The sequence below is a fragment of the Solanum verrucosum genome, unplaced genomic scaffold (genome assembly GCF_900185275.1).
Source record: "Solanum verrucosum unplaced genomic scaffold, falcon-dt-bn FXZP01000274.1, whole genome shotgun sequence".
NCBI lineage: Eukaryota > Viridiplantae > Streptophyta > Magnoliopsida > Solanales > Solanaceae > Solanum > Solanum verrucosum.
The window spans coordinates 155682-180215 of record NW_026020258.1 but is presented as its reverse complement, the minus strand read 5'-3'; the positions used below and the strand labels follow the sequence as shown (position 1 = coordinate 180215).

Here is a 24534-nt window from a genome sequence, read left to right as displayed (position 1 = left end):
CCCCTTATATTAAACCACAACCACTAGGTGAAATCACCATTAAAATACATCTAAACTATTAGCAAGCAAGACCCAAAAAAAATATCAACACATATTTGCTGAATCACACCCCAAGAATGGGGGTTTTTAGCCACACATCAAGAAATAACAAAATACACCAAAAATGATACTAAAATCAAATGGGTATAAGAAATTAAACCTTGATTTAAGCAAAGGAAGAAGAATGGAGAAGACCTACTTCCAACTTGGGGAAGATGAAATCCTTCTTTCTTCAAGTCTCCAAAAAACCCTCTCCAAACATTAGAGAAAATATCCCAGAAAGTACTATTCTATTGTGAAAATTAAAATAAATTTTCGACTCATCAATCATGCAAGGGCTACCACCATGAGGTCTACCGATTCAAGACAAAGCCTATAATACTTCATTAATCAATTATGAAAGGGCTACAACCATTAGGTCTACTGATTCATTGTTCATTAAGTCAAGATACATTATTTACATAAGAAGAGGATGCCTAAGCCTACCAATTCAAGATGTAGCATTACATTGAAGAAACCTTTCACATATATCATCATCATTCATAAGTATATAATTGAGAATAACCTTTCAATAATAACACAATTGAATTCTAGACATGATCACATTACTTTCATTGAAATCACAAAGCATATACATAACATCATGATTATACATCAATCCTTCATAATTTGCCCTCCAAGGCTATGAATCAATCTCAACCAAATATCTAGAATTATACATTAGATAAGGGGAATATCATGATTCAATAACTCAATCAATATAGACATAATTACTTAACATGCTTATGTAATCAATCAACCGACATTATAAATTCACAATTTAGTGTTTTGGGGGAATCATGGGTTAATGGGGGAATTTCATCAAAAAACAACATTAATTCCTTAATTCAATCATAATTCATCATAAATCAACCTTTGAAAATGTTTTGAAATTGAACCCATGACTTAGATTGAATCCCTAACTTTTGCGGGAATTTGGAACCTTTGAAATCATGTTTTGAAGGGACTCTATTGGTGAAAGCTACCCATAGATGAAAACTACCATACCTTTATTGAGATTCTCCATGGAATTGAAGAGAAAATATGAAATCTTGAGCTCCAAACCTTGACCTCTTCTTCTCCAATAGAGGTTTCTAGAGAGAGAAATATTTGGAGAGAAGGTAGTTTGTATTTTGGGTTTGTGGAATAATGAATTGTAAAAGGGTAGTTAATAGTGTAAAAAGCCTTAAATAACTCTAAATAATCAAAATAAACCGACCCCTAACTTAACTAACCACCCTAGGAATTTACCACTTTGGCCCTTAATTGGCCGAGCCTAGGCAGATTCCCAGGTGTGATCCACTCCCCTTGACCCATGGACCGTGGGTGAACTCACGCCCCATCCTGCTGGTCCATGGGTGGGGTTTGCAACTCGACATCTTGGGGCCTTGACCTACGGACCTCCCCCACGAGGTGTGGATGGACCTACGGGGCGTAGGTCCCATCTGTAAGTCCTAAGTTTTTGACAACTTTTTGTTTTTCCTTTGGGAGTCATACGTTGACGTTTAAGACCTCAAAGTCAAACTCTTTCAACAATAACACCCATCGAATCAACCTTGGAATAGCATTCTTCTTAGCCATCAAGTAACAAATCACAGAATGGTTGGTATGTACCACCACTGTCCCCAAAAGGTAAGCTCTAAACTTTTCAAAAGCGTACACCACGGCTAACAACTCTTGCTCAGTAACTGTGTAATCCCTTTGAGCTACATTCAAAGTCTTTCTTGCATAATACACCGTATGAAACAAATTTCCTTTTCGTTGGCCAAACACAACCCCCAAGACCACACTGCTTGCATCGCATATCAGCTCAAATGGAACAATCCAATCCAGAGCACCAATGATAGGAGCCAAAACGAGATTCTCTTTTAAGCACAAAAATGCCTTGACACAAGATTCATCAAACTCGAAGACACTTTCTTTTTCAAGTAGATTGCAAAGAGGGTGATCCACCTTAGAGAAATCTTTTATGAACCGTCGATAATAACCCGCATGACCCAAGAAACATCTTAACACCTTTAACCAAGATAGGAGGGGCCAATTTGGCAATAACTTCAGCTTTAGCTTGATCAACTTGTATGCCTTCTCCTGAAATTTTGTGTCGCAACACAATACCTTTCTTGGCCATGAAATGGCATTCCTCCCAATTATCAACTGATGAGTTCAAGATTTGGACTCATTTAAGGCTTATTTATATAGATTTAGCATCTTTAAATGCCTATTTTGTGCCAATAACTGACGTAAACCCCTTGATTTCCAGGTATATGGATTGAGGAACAAAGCAAGGACACTTATTTGCAAAAAAGGACGAAGCGAGCTGAAAGAATGAAGAAATGCAAGCCTGGTGATCGCCAAGTCCACTTGCCGAGTCGCCGAATGGCTACTTGACCGCCTAAAGTTCCACTGTGCTAAGCCCTGAAGAAAAGAACCAAGTTGGCGAGAGAAAGGAGCAGTCGGCGGATCACCAAGTGGTTCCGCGATGCAGTGTTGGATCTCACAAAGTTACAGACCATGAGGATGCTGAAGGCCAAGGCAGAAGGGCGATGAAAATGACCAAAGGGCGGATCGCCGAGCCAGACTGACTTCACCGAGTGACTGTTCGCAGCACCTATTTGGTGACTATAAATACGTTTTTGAAAATTTAGTTTAGAATCAGTTACTCTTTAGAACATATTTTTATTAAGTTTTGAATTGTGAGACAAGTTTTCTCCAGTTTTCTTTAGCTTTGAAGAATTGAAGTTTTTCACTTTTGAGAAATTGGAAGTGGGTGTTTTAGATTCTTTGAATTGGAACATTGTAAAGACTAAATCAATCTTACCCAGTTGATGGAAACTCAATTTGGTAACGATTTTTATCTTTTTATAATGTCTATTTAAAACCCCAATTCTTGGGATGTGATTATGTGATTATGGGATGATTTAGTTTTGGGTATTGCTAATTATTGGTTTAAATGCTGTTTAGAAGTGAGTTTAATCATTAACTGTGGATTAATTTAAGAATTGTAGTTGCAAATGTAGTTCTACCCTTGTGCTTTTGACTTGCTCGAGAGAGGTTTTAAAACTAAACTTATTGATTGATGGTCTGTGGGTACTGGGTTGACCTGGGTTCAGCTTGAGAGAGTGAATCCTAAACTCAATCCCACACATTCAACTCGAGAGAGTGAATGGATAAGATGTGGGCTGTTCTTATTTTTCTTGCTTGTTGATGTTCGAGAGAAATCAACTTGATTCGGGATAAATTGTTCGAGAGAAAGTTTATCTCCTCTATGGCCTAGCTTACCCACTAATATCTAGCTATATTCAAATAGTTGCAATTACCCATTTGTCTATATTAGCCTATAATCGAATCACATCCCAAGAACCCGTCTCATTATTGGTATTTCATATTGCTTGCCACTGGTTGTAGTTGATAATTTCAAACCAAAACCCTTATTTGATATTCGTGTCATCCCCCAATTTTAATGATGCTTTTATCCGATAATGTTTATTCCTATGACCGATTTGATCATGTTCATACTTCCCAATTGACTCTCAAACACGTACCACTCCCTGTGGGATTCGACCCTAACTCATTTAGTTGGGTTTTATACTGATTTATGATCGTTGAACACCTAGAATTGGATGAGGTGTGGTTGAAACGTATATCATGAACAAGGTTTGTTTCAACACATCTTCGCAAAACTCTACCAAGGGGATCAAGGCATGCTTCAAATGTATCTCCCACAACCAAAAAATCATCCATGAAAACCTCCATTGAATCTTCTACCATATCGGCAAAAATAGATATCATACACCGTTGACACGTTGCCGGTGCATTACATAATCCGAAAGGCATTCTTTTAAACGCAAACGTCTCATAGGGACATGTGAAGTTTGTCTTCTCTTGATCTTTAGTTGCAATGGAGATTTGATTATAACTGGATTAACCATATAAGAAGCAATACCATCCACACCCCTCAAGTCTATCAAGCATTTGATCCATAAAGGGCATCGAGAAATGATCCTTTTTGGTTCACATGTTAAACTTTCGATAATCCATACATACACACCAAACGGTAACCGGTCGCATTATCCCAAGTTCTCCTTTTTCATTATGGATCACAGTCATACCACTTTTTTTTGGAACACATTGAATGGGACTAACCCACTTGCTATCCGTAATATGGTAGACAACTCCCGCATCAATCCACTTTAAAATCTCTTTCTTGATGACTTCTTGCATTGGAGGATTCAACCTCCTTTGATGTTCAATACTTGGCTTAAAATCACTAGCCAATTGAATCTTGTGAGTACAAATACCGGGAGAGATTCCGACAATGTCGGCAATCGTCCACCCTATAACTTTGATAAACCTCTTCAACACACTAACAAGCACTTGCACTTGTCATTCACTCAATTCTTCCATAATACTCACGGGCAAAGTATTATTGGCTCCCATGAACACATAATGAAGGTGAGGTTGAAGTACCTCAATTCGAGCTTCGGTCGTTCCACAATAGATGGCTTTGCTGGAGGACTTTCTATATTCTTCAAATCCATATCAAGTTTCAAAGGGCTATTAGAATAAGAACCTAAATCCGAGAGACCAACCACCAGTTTATCATAATCTTGAATCCTATCCCCATCATAATTCAAAAGAACGGTAACCAAAGATTCACCAACACACGAAATTCACTCATGCTAGCAACTGCTTCATCAATCACATCAATGACCGATATCACATGGAGGTCATTTGGTTGCTTCATTGATTTGCAAACATTGAATGTAAATTCCTCACCATTTACACAGAATTTCAATTCACCGCATTCCACATCAACCAGAGCTTTTCCGGTAGCCTAGAATGACCTACCAAGAATAATAGGGCCCACGAAATCAATCTTGCAATAGATGATAAAAAAATCAACCAAAAATATAAATTTTTCCACCTTCACTAAAATGTAATAAAGAATTCCCACATGGAGCTTGATAGAGCGTTCGGCCATGAGAAGACACATAGAGGTAGGCTTAGTCTCATCTAGCCCAAGTTGCTTGAAAATAGCATAAGGCATCAAGTTTATACTAGCCCCCAATTCACACAATGCTTTAGCAAATTGGAATATCCAAATAGTGCAAGGAGTAGTAAATTCCCCCGGGTCATCCTTCTTGACAATCACGTTGCTCGATATAGTGACACTACAACTATGGGATACCTCAATTGTCTCGAAGTCCATACTTCTCTTCTTTGTGGCCAACTCTTTCAAAAACATAGCATAACCCGACATTTCTAACGCCTCCACCAAAGGGATATTAATGGAAAGAGTCTTGAAGACGGAAATAAATTTTCGGAACCTTGTGCGTTCATCCCTCTTTTTCAATCTTTGAGAAAATGGTGGAGTAACTTTGGATAGCGGTTTTGTAGGTACCGAATGAGGCACGACCCCCACATTTGACCTTTTAGCATCATCAGGAACGACATTTTTCTAGGCATCATCAATCTCATTCAAGGTTTCATTGTTCAACTCTTCGACAAGTGCATCATTCTAAAAAATAATGGCTTTCCCTTTGCTTCAGCTTGCGTTATTATCATTTGGCGTATCACTTTCCACAACTTTACCACTCCCGGTCATGATGGTCATGCATTATGCATTATCATTCCTCAGATTGGTTGTGTATAACTAGGAAAACCCCCTTTTGGTCTCGGATTCAAGTGAGTAGAAATTTGACCCATTTCGGTCTCAAGTTATTTTATCGAAACCGAATAAGAGTTCACCGTTTGACTCATACATGAGAAATCAATCGTCATCTTCTTGAGAACCTTATCCGATCCTTCCACATTGTTTAGGATGCGGGCTAGCATATCCTCGGTTTGAAAGCTTTTGGGATCGACATTTGGTTCCTTAGGCTTTGGACGGTCATGAGGAGGCACATAACGATCTCTATCACCATCCATTTCTCTCCAATTTGCAACCCGATCATGCCAATCATGCTCTCTATCTCTCCAACCACTATCATGATCTTTGGTCCAACATTGATTCCTACCCAGCCTTGGATAGCTCGGACGAGAACCCTTATCTTGGTTCGACAAGAATTGAACTTCTTCATTATACATAGCTTCATATTATGCATCATCCGGGCTCATCCCACTATAAGCACCAATCTCATTCATGACCTTATAACCACTACCCATGACATGTTTTGTCAATAAGTCCATTTGGGTCATCATCTTGGCCATATTTTCATCACGCTCTTGGTTCTTTTCCAGTTGTTCTTTAGTCAACCCAATATTTAGAGGAGACACTTGATTCTCCCTTGTATACCATGCCCGGTTAATCTTGGTCATCACATCAAGCAACGGCGACGCCACGATAAATGGTTATCTCATAATTCCACCCTTAATAAGTTGATCGACAACACCTTTGTTGACAGTGTCAAGACTCCGGTAGAAATATTGCAAGAGCACATTATCAGGCAATCCATGAGTAGGACATTTGAGAAGTAGATTTTGAAACCTCAACCACGTTACATGAATAGGTTCACTATCAATCCGCTTGAAATTTTGAATGTTATCCCTGAATTTCACCGTCTTTGAGGGAGGAAAGAATCGTTCATAAAACACTTTCATGAGTTCTTCGTTAGAAGTAATAAAGTCTCTTGGTAGCTCGGCCAACCACTTCGTTGCTTCCCCCATTAGAGAAAAGGGAAACAAACGAAGTCGGATTGACTCTTGAGAGATGTTCGTGAAGAAGAAAGGTCCACACGTTTCCACAAAATTCCGTATATGATCATGAGGGTCCTCATGAGCAAGTCCCCCAAAGAAACCTTTCATTTGGAGCAGCTGAAGAATAGTTTCGATCACATAAAAAATATGGTTGCCCACAGTTGGGGGCAAACGAATAGCACCGACACTTCCCAATTTCTCTGCATTAATATCGTTCAAATCTCCAATGTCATCATTTTGTGCATGTTGACTCGTATTGCTTCCGTTCACACTCATTTCTTCACCTATTGAGAGCAAACAACAAAAACACTAATAAGAAAATTCTACTACAACCAAATTAGATCACAAAAACAATTATATAAAAGAATTATAGACACCACATCCCCGACAAGGGCGCCATTTTGGATAATGCTCAAATTCACCTTGTGTGATTCAAAGTGTAGGCAGTCGCTAATAAGTATAAACTCAACGAAAAGTTGGGGTCGATCCCACAAGGAGTGATACAGTAAAAAACTCAAGTACGAAGTCTTGAAGTGTTCTAATTTCTGGTAGAACGGAAGTTAAAAACATGTAGCATAATGTAAATCAAATAGGTTTTAATTTTCAATATCAAGAGAGTTTGGTAACCAATTGTTAACAGAAACGAATAGTATGGAGTTTGAACAAGTATAAAGAGGGCCTTAGGAGTGTGTGAGTAATTGAACACTAATTTCACTTAATGGGTAATTATCAACTGCCTTATGTTGTTGAATATCAATGGGTAGGATGGGCTTTGAATATAATAACTATATTTCAATCAGCTATTATGCTTCGAGTGAGTTTTTTCGAACCTCAACAAGCTTCGCAATACAAAACAACCCAATTCCATAAATTAACCCATTTTATTAAGCGTAATTGGAAAGACACAAGCCAAAACAATTATCAATTATTTATTCTACTGCATGCAACTTTCTCAAGCAAACATTGAGAGCTAAGACTAGAACTAAATCTGCAACTTCAGTTCATAGATCAAAACATGAATAAATGATTGAACCCATTTCAAAACAACATTAAATATAGCAATTAACAATACTCATAAGCTAATTTATGTATTCAATAATGTTAAAGTATGTAAAAAATTCTAAAAACTGTGTATGACACTTTTCTCTTTCTTCAAAAATCAATTTATACTCTTCCAAAAACTTCCCAAAGTTTCAGTACGCGGTCCACTTCAGTGAAGTTGGTCGGGATCGCCGAACGACTCGGCGATCCGCCAAATAGCACCTTCTCTCACCTTTTGGCTTTACTTCTGCACGTACTTATTCTTTAAACTTAGGTGAGTTGGGTCGAGCTCACCGTTCCATTCGGTGTATCCCCAAAATACTCTCTCAATCGCCAATTTTCTCTAGTTCATGAGCTAACTCTCTTGATTATTTGGAGAGCTGGGAGCCCACTCGGCGAGTTGACGAGTGCCTTTAGCAAGCTCCAGCTATCCATTTTTTCATATTTTCTAATGTTTTCGCTTCTTTTTGAATCGTAATGTCCTTGCCTTGTTTTTAAACCTTCATTGCTGCAAATAAACACTTTAATATCACTTAAGGACACAAAACAGGCATTGATGACACTAATTCATTACATAACAATTCCAAAATGAGTCAAAATTCCCGATTCATCAGTACTCCATCTCTCCCTAGGGAGAAAGCCTCAACAAATTTCTCAAGTAGCGCTTCCTTTATTTCAATCAAGATTGTATCAAGACCTTTCTTTGCTTTCACTTTTGACACAAAGGACAATTCTGAACCATTGTGGGCCATCCCATAACCTTTGCTAGAGTCAACCAACCGAATACCCATTCGGGCCAATCTATGAACATCTCGAACCAACTTCTTCTTACTATTCTCTACATGAGAAACACTACCCATTGACAATTGACTAAGAGCAATCGCCACCACATTCGCTTTGACGGGGTGATAGAAAACACTCATATCGTATTCCTTTAGTAACTCAAGACACCTTCTTTGGTGGAGATTTAAATCCTTTTGTTTAAACACATATTGCAAACTTTTGTGGTCGGTAAAGACATCTTCATGAACACCATATAAGTAATGCCTCCAAACCATTAAAGAAAACACAACTACCGCTAGTACTAAATCATGGGTAGGATAATTCTTTTTGTGCACTTTAAGTTGCCTTGAGGCATAGGCGATGACTTTCCCATTTTTCATAAGGACACATCCTAACCCAATTCTTGAAGCATCACAATAAATAACGAACCCATCGGTTTCTTCCAGTAAAGTAAACACCGGAGCGGAAGCAAGTCTATCCTTCAATTCTTAAAAATTTTTTACGCATGCTTCCGACAATAAGAATTTAGCTTTCTTTTGGGTCAATGCCGTCAATGAAGAGGAAATCGAGGAAAACCCTTCCATAAACCTTCTATAGTAACCGATAAGAAACTTCTAATATCTGAAGGGGATAGAGGTCTAGGACAACTATTAACCGCATCTGTCTTCTTTGAATCTACCTCAATACCCTTTATAAAAAAAATGTGACCAAGAAAGATCTTAACAAAAGCTCACACTTACTAAACTTTGTAAAGAGTTGTTGGTCCTTGAGGAGTTGCAACACAATCCTCAAATGATCGGGTTGCTCATCTTCACTCCTTTTGTAGATCAATATATCATCACTGAACAAAATCACAAATCCATAAATGCGGCCAGATCATTGGTCAAGCCAAAAGACATTACCAAAAACTCATAATGACCATACCGAGTTTGAAAAACCATTTTCACAATATCATCCTCTTTCACCCTCAATTGGTGATAACCCGACCGGAGGTAAATCTTAGAGAAGTAACTTGCTCCTTGTAGTTGATCAAATAAATCATCTATCCTTGGAAGAGGATATTTATTCTTAATGATTACATTGTTCAATTGACGTTAATTGATACACATACATAGCGAGCCATCTTTCTTTTGAATAAAAAAAATTAGAGCACATCATTGAGCGATACTCGGTCGGATGAAACCCTTATCCAACAAATCAGTTAATTGCTCTTTTAATTCCTTAAGTTCTGTTGGAGACATTCGGTAAGGAGGAATAAAAATAGGTTGCATATATGGGAGAAAGTCAATACCAAAGTCTATTTATCTTTCGGGAGGAATACCGGGTAGATCATCAGGAAAAACATCCAAAAACTCATTTACAATAGGGACCAACTCAAGAGTAGGGGTCTCGGAATCCACATCCCTCACCCTAACTAGATGGTATATGCAACCCTTAGAAATCATATTTCTAGATTTAAGAGAAGAAACAAACCAACCTTTCAGAATATAATTTCCTCCTTCCCACTCTAGGATAGGCTCATTTGGAAATTGAAACTTGACTACTCGGGTTCTAAAATCAATTGAAGCATAACAAGAATGCAGCCAATCCATACCAAAAATGACATCAAAATCTAGCATATCAATATTTACACGATCAACATGAGTGACACTATGGAATAAGGAGATGGGACAGTTTCTATAGACTCTCTTAGCCACATTAGATTCACCGGTAGGAGTAGAGACATAAAACTGGTCTAACAACACATGCGGAAGAATATCAAACCTCATAGCCACATATGGCGTCATAAAAGACAAGGTAGCACCGGTATCAAGCAAAGCTTAAATGTCAAGATAAAAGACTTTCAACATAACGATAACCACATCGGGAGAACCTTCTTGCTCATGACGAGTCTGGAGTGCATAAAACCTATTTTGCTTCTGACTCCCACTAGCACCAGATGAAGGATTAGGCTGAGCCTGACGACAATTATCTCATTCATTCTTAACAACTGAGGGATGGTCCCTTATCTTGTGATCCGTCTTTCCACAATTGAAACATGCATTAGAACCGGCTAGACATCTACCCTCATGCTTCCTTCCAGACTTAGCACAAGTAGACAATGAATATCCACTACCATATCCTCCTCGAGGCTTAGGGTTAGACACCCTATCTTTGTTGAACCTAGGAGGATAATTTGAAGAGCCTTGACTAGAAAATCTTTGTCAGATCTTAGAACGACCATGTCCATCGGACCTCGAATGTGAAAAGTCACCATTACCGGTCCTTGGCTTCTTTGTCTCTAGATCTCCCTTTTTGTTTCTCTTCTTCGATTTGTTGAGCATGCACCATTAGACAAGAATTGTCCATATCATTGATGAGCATGGCGGTACGACATTCTTTGACTACCATCTCGGACACTCCTGAAACGAACTTACTCATCCTTGCCCTAGGGTCGGCAACCATAGTAGGAGCATACCTAGACAATTGCGTGAACTTCAAATCATATTCCTTCACACTCATATTTCCTTAACGAAGGTTGATGAATTCAAGTACCTTTGCTTCCCTCATTTTAAGGAGAAAGAACCTATCAAGGAAAGCAACCTTAAACTTTTCCCAATCGAGAGGACCCGCATCTACCACCCTCCCTTCCTTCTATTAGTTTAACCAAACTTGAGCAACACCCTTAAGTTGATAAGCGGCCAATTCTGCCTTTTCCACTGGCGTCACTCACATTATCATCAACACCTTATATAGTTCATCAATGAACTCTTGATGATCTTTTTCAACCCTAGAACCATGAAACTCTAGGGTATTCATTCTAGTGAAGTTCCTTAATCTAGATTCCATCGTACCCGCATTTAGGTTCACGAGGACAACAACCTCCTTATTGGATTGATCTATCATGGCTTGAGCCAACACTTGAAAAGTAACCCTAAACTCCATAATAGTCACTTGCTCAACCAAAGGGTTGACCAGAACTTGAGGAGCTTGAGGAGGAGCTTCTCGTTCCACATTCTCATTCGCATTTCTCCTAACGTATGCTTTTTGAGGGGCCATCTACTCAAAATCATTGGATCAGGATTATGAGAAAGAACATATAGAGTTACACTCTATCGCATGACTTAGAGTAATCAAAGAAGTGGAGTTTGCTAATCATGTTATAGATTATTATTCATAAATGTGGCGTGCTTCACACTTATGATCAAGACTCTACTCAACGTGTCTTATAAGATTTCCTAGGACCTTTATAAACCTTGTGCTCTGAATACCAAGTTTGTCACGACCCAAAGTAGACGTTAGATGTGACATGGCATATAGGATCCCGAGATGCCTTACACAAGTCCCTTAGCTTACATCATACAAGATAATAGAGTTTAAAAGAAAATTTATATCGTATAGAATTTGTCAAAACTGAAGCGGAAGTCTAAATAGTCTCAAAGACATTTATTACATCAAGAGTGATTGGGACGTAACTCATGAATCACATATAATATCTAAAAAGTAAAGACGATAATCAATAAAAGGTTTGGTTCTCGGAACATGAGGACTCACCACTTCTTAAAACTACTAAAGTGGTCACTTGCCATGGGGATGAGGAATCGGAGCGTCGGACCCTACATTTGAAAGAATGTAGGCAAGAGTATGCATTTGTATAAAGAATATACCAAGTATGATAGCAATGTATAAAAGTTACTAAATCATGCTAAAAGTACTTTTCGTGATATGCACATACCAACTTAAAACATAAGATAATAGATTAGAAGCATAATCATGATCATGGTCAATGCAAGTAAAAATCATATTTGAACACATGTGAGATACTTCTAGAAGTAACCTTAGTTCATCATTATTGTGGGAAGTAGCCTTAACCGACATAGAGACCATGTGAGCTATAACATGGAATCCTATGTCAATCCCTCACCGAAAAGGGATGTCCTTAATTACCAAGGTAAGAACCAGAACTTCTAGCTTAAGTGGATCCACTAGCTAATGTCTATCTAAGACAACCTATGGTGGCACATATTTTTGGGATATGGATAATCACCACTTGTCCACTCGGTGCTAAGCATAATTGCCACATAATAGTCATCAATCATATTCATCTTACATTTAAGGGACATGGGTAATCGCCTCTCGTGTTATTACTATGGGACATGGGTAATCATCTCTTGTCTTATCATCTGTGGAAGGGCATATCAAGTAGACAATCCAAGCCAAAGTTCATTAGAATATCTCCTAGTTATTCATTCAAAGTTTTGTTGAGAAAACCTTTCAACTCTAAGAATTCTTTATGTAAGGAAACCATTTCACATTCATGTATTGAGTAGTATGTGAGAATTCCTTTCACAACAACAACAATATTTATTCTTCACTGTCAAAGCAATCTTAAATCATTTTCATCAATTTCATAAAGAACATGCATATCTTCATAAACTCATCTTTCATAATTCAAAACCCACATCATATCATCATAGTCTAGAAAACGTGGGTTATGCATGGGTTCATGGGGGGATTCAACTTAAATCATGTAATTTCTTCAAATCATGCATAAGAAGACATAAAACAATCAATTGGATCAACATTGAAGGGAACCCATGGCAATTGAATAGAACTCTAGTTTGATTGGGGAATCTACCTTTCGAAAATTAGAGAATTTAGGAACCCTATGGAGGAAAGAGCTTCATAGGTGAAGACTATCATACCTTGGATTTCAAAGCCCTCAAGAAAATATTGAATTTGGAAACTTGATCTTGAAACCCTAACTTGACTTCTTCTTCTTCCTTAGAGAGAGAATTATTTGGGGAGGATGAACTTGATCAACTTATGGAAATTTAAGAGAATAAATTGAATTGGGTGATTTTGGGGGTAAAAGTGTTTATATAGGGCCTAGGGTAGAAAGTAAACAATAGAGTATTGAGTTAAAATAATTGGGAAAAGACTGAAACGACCCTAACTTAAAACTGTTGAAATGCCTCTCTAGAAGGGCTTCACGGGCCGTCTAGAGCACCATGGCCTGTCTAGAAGGTCGTAAAGATGCTCTGCCCTACAGGGCTTCACTATTTCAAGAATAACTTTTTACTCCAAGCTTGTAATTAGGCAAACCCGGTGACATTGGAAAGAGGACTCAAAGATCTTTAATTTTATAAGCCATGGGACACCTAATTCATTTTGTGCTGAAAGATATAATTGTTTAAAGTTGACCCTAATGTCATGACCCAAGCCTAGGGCCTAGACGTGACCGGCGAATGGGGAACCCGAAGGAACCCCAAACAAGCCTCATAGCGTATCATTACACATCCTTGGTCGCGGAAGCAATTAAAATGACCATAAGCAATAAGCATAATCAAAGGGGGAAATCGGGACTAAGGGAGCAAGAGAAAAAAAGAAGAAATGGTACATAAATACCATAGATGAGTCAAGCTCAAGCATAATACACAACTTGTCCAACACCACCTCTAAACATGAGTACTTAGCGGGGGCCAAGACAAACTACCGGGCTCACCCTCATAGTCAAAACATAACTAAAAAGAAAAGTCTTATACATAGCAAAAGATCATGAGCAACGTCCCCGGAATGGAGGACTCACCAATAACCTTGATAGGAAATCGTATTAGCCACGCGGAGGAGGATGGTCAAGCGGTGCTCCGGTCCCTACATGGTGACATCATGTAGGCATAGAGTATGCGTTAGTACGTTTGAATGTACTAAGTATGTGAGATGCAATGCAATGCTACAATAGATGGACATCATAGGAAAAATGCATAATCATACCCGATAGATAGCACATAAATGAAATGATGTATATAATGACGCTTACATAAAAATCATATTTAGTGGGACGTAGTACATGTGTGGTGAGTGACCATCAATATAGTATTTTCCAAGGCCTACCACCCCCTTGGAGAGGCGAAAGAGGTACAAACCCCTCAATGTAGTTACCCGGGCCTACCACCCCCCGAGCTAGGGACCAAGGTACAAACCCCTCGATGTGGTTATACGGGCCTACTACCCCCCGTACTAGGCAACCAAGGTACCAACCCCTTGATACGGTTATACGGGCCTACTACCCCCCGTACTAGGCTTGGTCGACTCACAACACTTTTATAGAGAAAATCATATACATGTGTCCATTTCATCGTCATTTCAATAATTATATAACCATTCGATTCATAGGACGTACATTGGACCTTCCATTTCCTATGAATTCTATAAATGGCATTTTATCAAACACATGGTGGGCTATTGTTCATGTAGATAAAATTATGTCTTTCAAGAGTACTAAGTCCAACCAATTTCGAAATACATATAAATCAGCCCACCAACAACATACATATATATCAACCTTCATAATTTGATCATGGAAGCATGAAAACCATAAACATCACATAATAATTCCATTTCATGATAATATGCAAAAATAGACCATAATAGAATGTGTAGTAGTAATTCCATAATTCAAGAGTTCATAGATGATCATAAGGACCCATAAACTTGAAGTAAAATAGAGGATAAATGGTTGGACTTGTGGAAAGGAAGGTTTCCACAATCAACCCACATACCTCAACTTTGGAGAATCCTTGATGAAGATTGGAATGGAGAATTGATGTTTGATATTGAGTCTTGAATCCGGAATTAGAACTTGAGATGTTTGAATTTGGTTGAAGATCTTGGTGGAATTTTGGAGAGGGATTAGAGAGTGTTTTTGAGTGTTTTGAAGCTAGAAAGAAATATAACTAAGTATGGGACAATCCTCTTTTTTATAAAAGAAAAACGTCCCTGCCCGCTACAGTAAATTAGCTCACTGGAAATTGCATTTCTGCCCGGACAGGTTTTACGAAAATGATCATAACTCCTTCGTCCTAACTCGGGATGAGGTGAAACCAATTGGATTGGAAAGCTAACTCGAAGGGCTTTAATTTAATGGGTAGAGGCCCTTCCAGTTCCTTGTGTGCTACGAGATATGCCCCTTTAAAGTTGACCCTGAAAATCGCATTTTTTGCGATTTTTGAATTTTGATACGGTTGCTCTAAAATTCGGGTTAGACCCATTTCCCACTCAATTTGACCCCCTGAATAAGAATATGAAGTCGAATTTCCGAAATCATGCACGGATTTTGAGATATATGGAAATTACAATTATAGGTGTTTCCGAAGCACATTTTCGGGCATTTTTGGGGTCGTTTCACCTACACTCTAAGTCTTACAAGTCTCCTTCACGGAGGACTTCACAGTCCGTATGAAGCTTCATGGACCGTTTAGATGTATGTGGTCCTTTACAGTGACTTTGGAAAACACCCTACCAACTAGGTGACTTGTACGACCTATTTGATGGGCCGTTTGGGGGACTATCAAGGTGACCCCTGCCTGAGGCAGGTTCTGGAAATGTTCACAAGCCCCTTAACGGACCATGGTCCCCTACACGACCCGTCTAGGGTTCCGTGGAGGGTTCATGGTCCACTTTTGGGTTCTTGACTTGCCTGGTTAACCCCTTTCTAGCCTTTCTCTAATCCGAGGTGTTACAATTTTTTATATATATTTATTTATAGTATATTAAAATCATGAACTCAAATAATACAACAATAACTAACCAAAGAGTTACAAGGGGAGGAGAAGGTATATTTAAGAGGTGTAATAATTAAGAGATCTTATAAGTGACTTTTTTCATTAAACATATCACAAGTAACTTTAAAATGAGAAAGAATTTAAAAATGGACAAAAATGATAAATGTAATTGGAGGACATTGATTAACGCTCAATTTACACCACTTCCAATTCTAGGTGCAAAGACAATCGTTATCTAGTATAAAACCCAACGAAGAGTTGGGGTCGAACTGACAGGGAGCGGTACGTGTTCGGATTCAATTATTAAGTGTAACGTGGTCTAATCGGTTATAGGAATAGAAATTATTGGAAACATACAAACAAATTAGAGGGGGTGACAATAAATGTCAGATGGGGGATTGGTTTGTCAATTAACTGCCAAAACAAGTACGAAAATAGGGGAAACAACAATATTCAGAGGAATTCTTGGGATGTGATCGATTATAAGTTAATTAAGCAATATGGGTATTTGAGCTATAACAATAACTTTCTGAAACAACATGGGTAGGCTAGGCTATAAGTGCAATAGCTTTCTCTTGAACAACAATTACGATTCAGGTGATTTCTCTCGAACATCAACAAGCTTGACAAGATAAACAACCCATCACCTTAAAATATCCACTTTCTCAACCTAGATAGGTATAATTTAGTTTAGGATTCACTCTCTCGAGCTGAACCCATATCAACCCAATACCTACAATCATTAAGCAAAAGCTTTGGTTCCAAAACCTCTCTCTAAAGCAAGCCAAGAACTCTATGCTAGAATTATATTTGCAACTACAATCCATAGGTTAAAATGTGGCTAATGATTATACCCACATTAAAATAGTAAAATAATCATTAAACAACAATACCCATAAGAAAATTAAGCAAATAATCATACGATCACACCCCAAGAATTGGGGTTTTAGCTACACATCATAAAAAATAGAGAAACAATTACCAAATACATTAACCATGATCTGGGTAAAGGTTCCAAGTCTTTACAATGCTCCAAATTGCTTAAATTCAGAAACCTACCTGTAAATCTTCAAGTTTGAGCCCCAAAAGCTTCAAGGTGTATAATAGAACTCAAAAGACTAAGAGAAAACTCTAATTCTAAAACTTAGGGGTCAAAACTCGGAGAGAACTCTCTAAAAATTTCATTTAAAACTCCAATATATAGTTTCCCAAAATTTGTCCTGAGAGGCCATTTGGCGGAATAAGTCAGCCTCGCTGAACAGGTCGGCAATCTGCCGTTTGCTCCAATCCATCGTCATTTTGCATTGGCCATTTGCCTTCAGAGTTCTGTGACTTTAGGCGATCAAAGTTGCCATCATGGAGTCTTTTGGCGATCTGCCGAATGCCCATTTCTATCGCCAAGTTGGTTCTTCACCAGGGCTGACACGCTGGAACTTTAAGCGAGCTAGAAGAGCCACTCAATTGTTCGTCGAGTGGTCTTGGCGATCATCAGGATCGCTTTTCTTCACTTCTTCAGCTTGTTTGTTTCTTTTTGCCCGGTAGTGTCCTTGCTTTGCTCCTTAGCCTTAAATGCTGCAAATCAACACTTTAACATCAGTTTAGAGTATAAATTAGTCATTTGAGGACACTAAAACTTTTAAAACAAAGCCCTAAATGAGTTGAAATCTCGAACTCATCAACACCCCTAAGTTAAACTTATGTTTGTCCTCAAGTAAAACTCAAGTTCAATCAGTTCAACAAAGATATCTACATATAGTGTTGCATAAGACTCAACATGAATGCACACAACAAGGTTCAAATTACTCATACAATGATCAATTGTGCACTCAAGATTCAAATTGTGACTCACCATTATCAAATGTACTCAAGTTCACAATGCTTTCTTCAAGTTCAAGCTTAACAAAGGTACTCAAATGCCCTCACAACAAAGATGATTTCATAATCACACAAAATTTCTCAAAGATTTAAAGGACCGGAATTACATACAACTCTCACACTCACAAAGATGAACACATACATGACTCCACCCATAGGCTTTCCCTTATTTTCCAATCAACATTTGTTTCAGCTCACTAAAGATCACAAAGGTCTTTTTAAGGCTTGTAATGTGACTGAGTGTAAAGGTATGGTCATTTAGGCTTAGTGGCTTCTACCTTCATGAAGTATGGCCTGAACATCACTTTTTCTCCTTCTCCTTCACATTCAAATCATGCTCATATTCCATCCCATTATTCAACTAAACATGAATCACTGGATTCCCCATTTTCACTATTCTCACACACTTTATTTCACAATTTTTGCTTTTTTCAGTCTTTTTTTTTCTTTCTTCTTTTTCTTTCCTCTTTTTTTTTTTTTACATGGATTGGTTTCATCTCTTTCAAAACAATCCATAAAAAAAGGGAATTTTTCACATTTCTTGACTTTCCTTCTTTTTTCACCACACCCCCAACTTAGGATTTTGGCCTAAGTTGGCTATTAAAAAAAACCAATACTTCGTGAAGGTTATAGGTGATGGGATAAAGAGGTCAAAGTTGTTGAAGTTTCTTCCAAGAAAAGGATAGACTCAAAAGGTGCCAAGCAAGGTTCACACATCTCACAAGGTTGGCCATAAAGAGGTATGTTGTCAAATTGGCTCTCTCCAAAAATTTCGCCTAAGATCATTTCAATTGCTTGTTTCACTAAATCAATCGGACCAACGGGGCAAATTCTAGGTGTCATCAAGAACAATGTTCAAGACAACCTCACTACACAAGGCATTGGCACAATTATCAAATAAGACTCCACACTTTCTAGCTAGCATACAATGTTCATCACAAGAGACTCATTAAACAATCGACTAGTCACAAAGAGATGCTAAAAGTTCACATATTGCCTATGTAACTTAGTTTGCCTCATCTAGCTGCACATTCATTTCGATCAATTAAGATCACTAGTCGAGTCATAGGTATTGACCACAACTGACGCTCAAATTTGCACAAGAATAGCCACAATCACACACAAAAGAGGTGGAAAAAATTTAAAATTTCGTTCAAAACCACTTTCATATAAAAGCAATGCGCCACAATTTCTCAACAACCACAATTTAACAACCAAGATATATATATATATAACCCAATAAGCTCTAATATTCACATCACAAAACATAATATTCATAAAACAACCCAAAGGAGGTAGGTATGAAAATACCTCATCCCACCAACAAAAAAAAATGAAGTTGTCCTCAAATACAAATAAAACACAACAGTCAATAAGATAACAGAGAATGAGGTAAAAATAATAATCCTGCCAGGCTAGGCCTGGGTGAAGTCTGCATATCAGTCACTCTATCTGTCGAGGAATTAGTGCCCGGTATCTCAGCTTTCAGGACTCCCTCCGTCTGGGCATCAGTGCCCGGTGTCTCAGCATCCTTGGCTCCGCTGGAGCCTAACATAAAAGTATCCCGAAGTGATGCCTTCCTAGCACTCTCAAACATGGCACTCTCCAGGTCGATTAAATCATTATAGAAAGCCTCCTCACGAACACCAAACTGCTCCTTATCAGTCTTAGCCTTAGACTCTGTAGCAGCATCAACAACTCTAGCCTTATCTCCAGTGATATCAGGAGGCACATCAGAATAAGCTGGAACATCGATTCTCGGGACATCTGGGATCTCCACTGTGCCAAAGATCATATACATATCTATGAACTTTAGTTGGTCCACATCCTTCCCCAACTCAGTAATTGATATACCGTGAGTTTATGGTAATTTTGATACATTTCACTTAAGAGTTGTGTGTGTCTACGACCATATTGTAGTAGGAATTAATACATTGATGCTTGACCCCTAAACCCCTCAATCATAACTCGGGACAACATAAAACACCATCAAACTCAATGCACACACGTTAGGCTCTAGTTTCACTAGTTCCTTTTTAGGGTCGTTACAGCAAAGCACACCAAAAACTATATTCAAAGGAACTCTCTCCAGAACCTGGAAGTCATGCGTACATAGCTGTCTAACGAGATAAATCTCAAAGTCAAAAGGCAAGCTAACATATATATAGAAGGATAAAGGTTGATCTAGAATACGAAGTGCTCTCCCTTGTCTCTAATATCCACAAGCTGCAAAAGACGTCACGAATGATCACCGCTGGTAGCTAGTAGTAGGACCTGCATCATGAAAAGATGCAGAGTGTAGCATAAGTACCAAAATAAGGTACTCAATAGGCATCATAGGTCGAGCAAGTAAGAAAGGTACATACAATTTGATAAGATAGAATCTAGACACAAATAGAGGCCAAAACGGATATGAAAAGAAGGCACACAAGCATACCGGTAATAAATCTAAGTACAAATAAACTAAACCTAACTGATTCCTATAAGACAAGAAGGTACACTCATGCACAAGTTTAAATAAAAGACGAACGGACCCCCATTAGCCCGACATGGACAAAAAATAACTAAGTCTACCCGACAAAAGAATAATCTAGATCTGAATCCAAGAACCACTCAATTCCCAGGCTAGCTAGCAAGAGTGACAATCAAATCAACCAGTCAACTCCTAGCCCAGCTATCAAGAGTGACTATTAACCAAGGCTTCCCATCCATACAATCCACCACTACGGGCGTCTACCGCCCAACTAGAATGAGTGCCTCAAGGGCATGTCAACTCCGTAGAGGATCTCAGTTATCCCGGTCACCTTGCCAGTCAGTCCATTCCCAGGGGTGCCAGTGATACGTCCAAACTTACACCACAGGGAATTTGCTTACATAAATAGCCTTACTGCCGCTCTTACTCAATTGTTATTATGATTTCCAAAAGAAAGTAATTACTAAAAGTGAATATGGGGTTGTTTGTGTTTTAGTAACCAATGCTGAATTAAATATCCAAGTTAACAACAGTAACAATAACTTTAATTTCAAGATTGTAGTGGTTGATTAATGAGACTAGGATCGTGTTCCCCATCACTTCTAGCTTAGCATTGAACTACATACATGAAATGATCAGTTGTTAGCATTATACGTTCTTAGCAAGTTAAATGCATCTAAATGCTTCTCAACCCTGTTATATGACTTTCACTCTTTTCCTCTCGGTCTTAGAGTGTTTTCATGTTTACCCTTGCATGCTTGTTAATGAAATTCTCTTCTCTCGAAATCAAATCTTCACAACAAGTTGATAAGATATGATTATACTTTTTCCTATTTACAACTTTTCTCTCGAACAAGTAGTAAATACGGGCAGGTTTTAATGCGTGCACTCATCAAAAAGAATTTATGATGAAAGTAAAAATCACACGCACAACTAACAGTGATACATTACTCGTACTTTGATTTCATTACTAGATTTTAGTCATGTTTCCTACAACCCTAGTTGTGGTGTTTATCCACTCATACTTTAAAGAAAACAAACATTAATTTTTATTGAAAGAATAAAGTAATGAACTCACAACATTTCTAAACCAGCAAGATATCTTGAATATCAACACTTAATGACAATTACAAAGTTTTGATCCGAAAATAATTGACAAAAACAAAAGTTTAGAATATGGAAATTATCGCCAAGTTCGTATGATAAGAAGTGCAATTTAAAAATAGACCCTAATTAATTAAAATAGTTTGTAAAAACAAGTCCTACTAGAAGTAAGACTGACTTGTCACGACCCATCACAACCAGGCTGACGGCCCGTCACGTGCCAAACGGGCTGTGAAACCCCTCGTCAACCCACACTTAGATAGTGTGAGCCTTATTTCACTCAAGATCTTCATGAGCTACTAGACCACTCATCTTAGTTTAGACGGCTCGTGTAGAGATCCGTGAACTTATGCTGGTACTTTAGTCTCCACTGGATCTCCTGCCTTCATCCCACGAGCAACCATACGACTTGTTTACTAAACCACGACCTGTCTAGGGTCCTTTAGTCAACAGTTAGCTTTCAAGGGGTTTGCTTTATTTCTTTCTCAGACGACTGGCCAAGTGGACCACAGCTCGTCTGGGGTTCCGTGGTCTTCACCTGATACTTGATCATTTTCTTAGCCTTTACTGCCTCAACTTCATAGACCCTCAAACGGCTCGTCATCATGACCACGACCCGTCTAGGGCTCCATGGTGTTACTTTAGCTCATTTTCTTCCCATTATTCTATCTTTCGCGTCCAAGTGTTTTACCTATTCAAATGTCAAAGATCACATTATATCCATATAAACACCTCAATTTCTCACATTAATCCTAAGTTTTGAGCTTCAAATGTTCCATGATTTTAGGGCACATCACCCAGCTAGCAAGAGTGCCCGGGGGTGTATCGACTCCGAAGAGGATCTCAAGTAGGCCCCAAGCCACTGTGGAACGACGTGCACCCTCAATGATATCATAAAAGGCTCAGAACTAGAAGCACTCCAATCCTGACAAAGCACACAATCTCCGGTAATGCATTGAAGCCGCAAAAATAGGGAGAGTAAACAAAAAGGGCCAACAAGTAGCGCAAACGCCTAGACTAAGGCTTATGCTATCAAACCCATGTTTGCTATTCCAGTCTACTAGGACCTAGTCAATCTGAATGACGTTGGAGAGATACCAAGGTCACAAGGTGCACGGGTCTAAGAAAAAACTAGTCTATCCTAGACTAAGGCGAAAATATGCTCCAAAAAACATGTAGTAAAACAAATAAATCACATTGTATGCAACAACAAACATACAATCCCAACTAATCATGGTACTACCCTTGAAACAATAGTAATCAATCCTAAGTCATGATTTCTACCAAGAAGGAATAACATCATGAATTCACACATTCATGCTCAATCTAATTAGGAAGGAAGCCGCAACCTACCTATAGGTCGATTGTGCGTGGTCCAAATCACAAGGCCAGAGCTTTTCCCTTCCGAACGGCCTCCGAATGCTAACACACTCTCAAAAATAGGATCACAATGTCAATACAGTCGTTGAGACACCAAAATCACCTAAAACAAAGAAGTACCAATTTTAGAGCCAAATGGGAATCATGGACCCGCACTGGAATTTCTAGAATTGACTCCATCAAGAGGTCGTAAAATATGCCTCGAACATGTGTTCCAAAGATGAGCACAATTTGAGGCTAAAAACAGCCCAAAACAACACATGCAAAACAAATTCATGGGAAGTAACAAAGAAAGATGGGGCAGCAGCTCAATCATAAAATTCACCTCAAACGGAGGTCCTTCAACATCTCCCAATCAGTTCACCACGTAGCCACGCTCCTAAAGATTACCTAGAACTTTGAATCACTCTAATCGGAGCTACCAAGCTCAAGAAATCGTATTTGGAAGAATGAGGGTTAAGCAGAAATTTCTAGGTATAAATACTCAAAACTGGTCGTTATAAACCAAATTCTAGTCGCTAAAAGCCTACACCAGATATCAACAGTTCAACTCGTTTGCTCAAACTCCAAATTCTCCGACGGGGTGTTCAAGATTCGTTTGGAACCCCATGCACGCAAATGAAATATGTCACCCATTGAATTTGGCATTCCAGACTCAATGGAACCATCAAAACATTCATCCGAGGTCATTTCAAGAAAAAGTGGGTCCCATACACAAGTTCTGATTTAAGCTCAAAACAATCAGAAGGCTCAAAATGAGACTGGAAGCCTAGGGAACCACACAAAAGGTCATTCTTGACCAAACTTGACATTCCGGAGGTAACCACAGTGATAGAACTCTCATCCGAGCATGTTTACCAAGAATGTTGGCTTAAGTCAACCCTTGGCTTAGCTTCAAAGTTAAAATGCATATTGGCACAAACTCACACTAGAAGTCTCTAAGCATAACCAACCATGCCCCTAGCAAAAAATGGCCCTTCCGAAGCTGATGAAACCGTCAGAATTTCATTCTAAGGCTGTCTTCCTGAACTTTTGACTGAAGTCAACCATTCAAATTTCAAACACTCCAAAATACAGAAACTTGCACAAAACTAAATGAATGACCAGATGACCGAACTATCATAAATGACTTGGGGTCGCTATAGGAAAGCTCTAAATGACGAACATAAGGCATAAACACATTTATGACCTGAAGGTCATTACAACTTCCACTACTCAAAAGGATTTTTGTCCGTGAAAGTAAGAGTGAAGAAGTACTTAAAGGCTCAAACAAGCCTGGAAAATGCTCATGTATATCATGTTAGGTCTCCCAAGTATCCTCCTCAACTAGACGATGTTTCCAGTGGACCTTAACCACAATAATAGCTCTCGAGCGCAATCACCGCACATCTTTGGCAAGAATGACAATTGGCTGCTTTACGAAGGTCAAGCGATCATCGAACACTACTACATCATAATGAAGTTCACGCGACTCATCAAGAACATACCAGTGCGACATAGAAACACGAAAGACTGGGTGGATAGCTGAGTACATCGAGGGCAAAGCTAACTCATAAGCAA

General features: G+C 38.6%; 1 protein-coding gene across 1 annotated transcript; it reads right to left on the bottom strand.

The window, feature by feature from the left end:
* Positions 1 to 1569: 1569 nt before the first annotated feature.
* Positions 1570 to 5338, bottom strand: LOC125833324 (uncharacterized). Its single transcript, XM_049512468.1, has 5 exons — positions 5003 to 5338; positions 4740 to 4912; positions 4546 to 4692; positions 4222 to 4441; positions 1570 to 2166 (listed from the first exon to the last, which is right to left on the bottom strand). Exons 1-5 carry the CDS (start codon positions 5336 to 5338, stop codon positions 1570 to 1572), a joined length of 1473 nt encoding a protein of 490 aa, XP_049368425.1.
* Positions 5339 to 24534: the final 19196 nt, after the last annotated feature.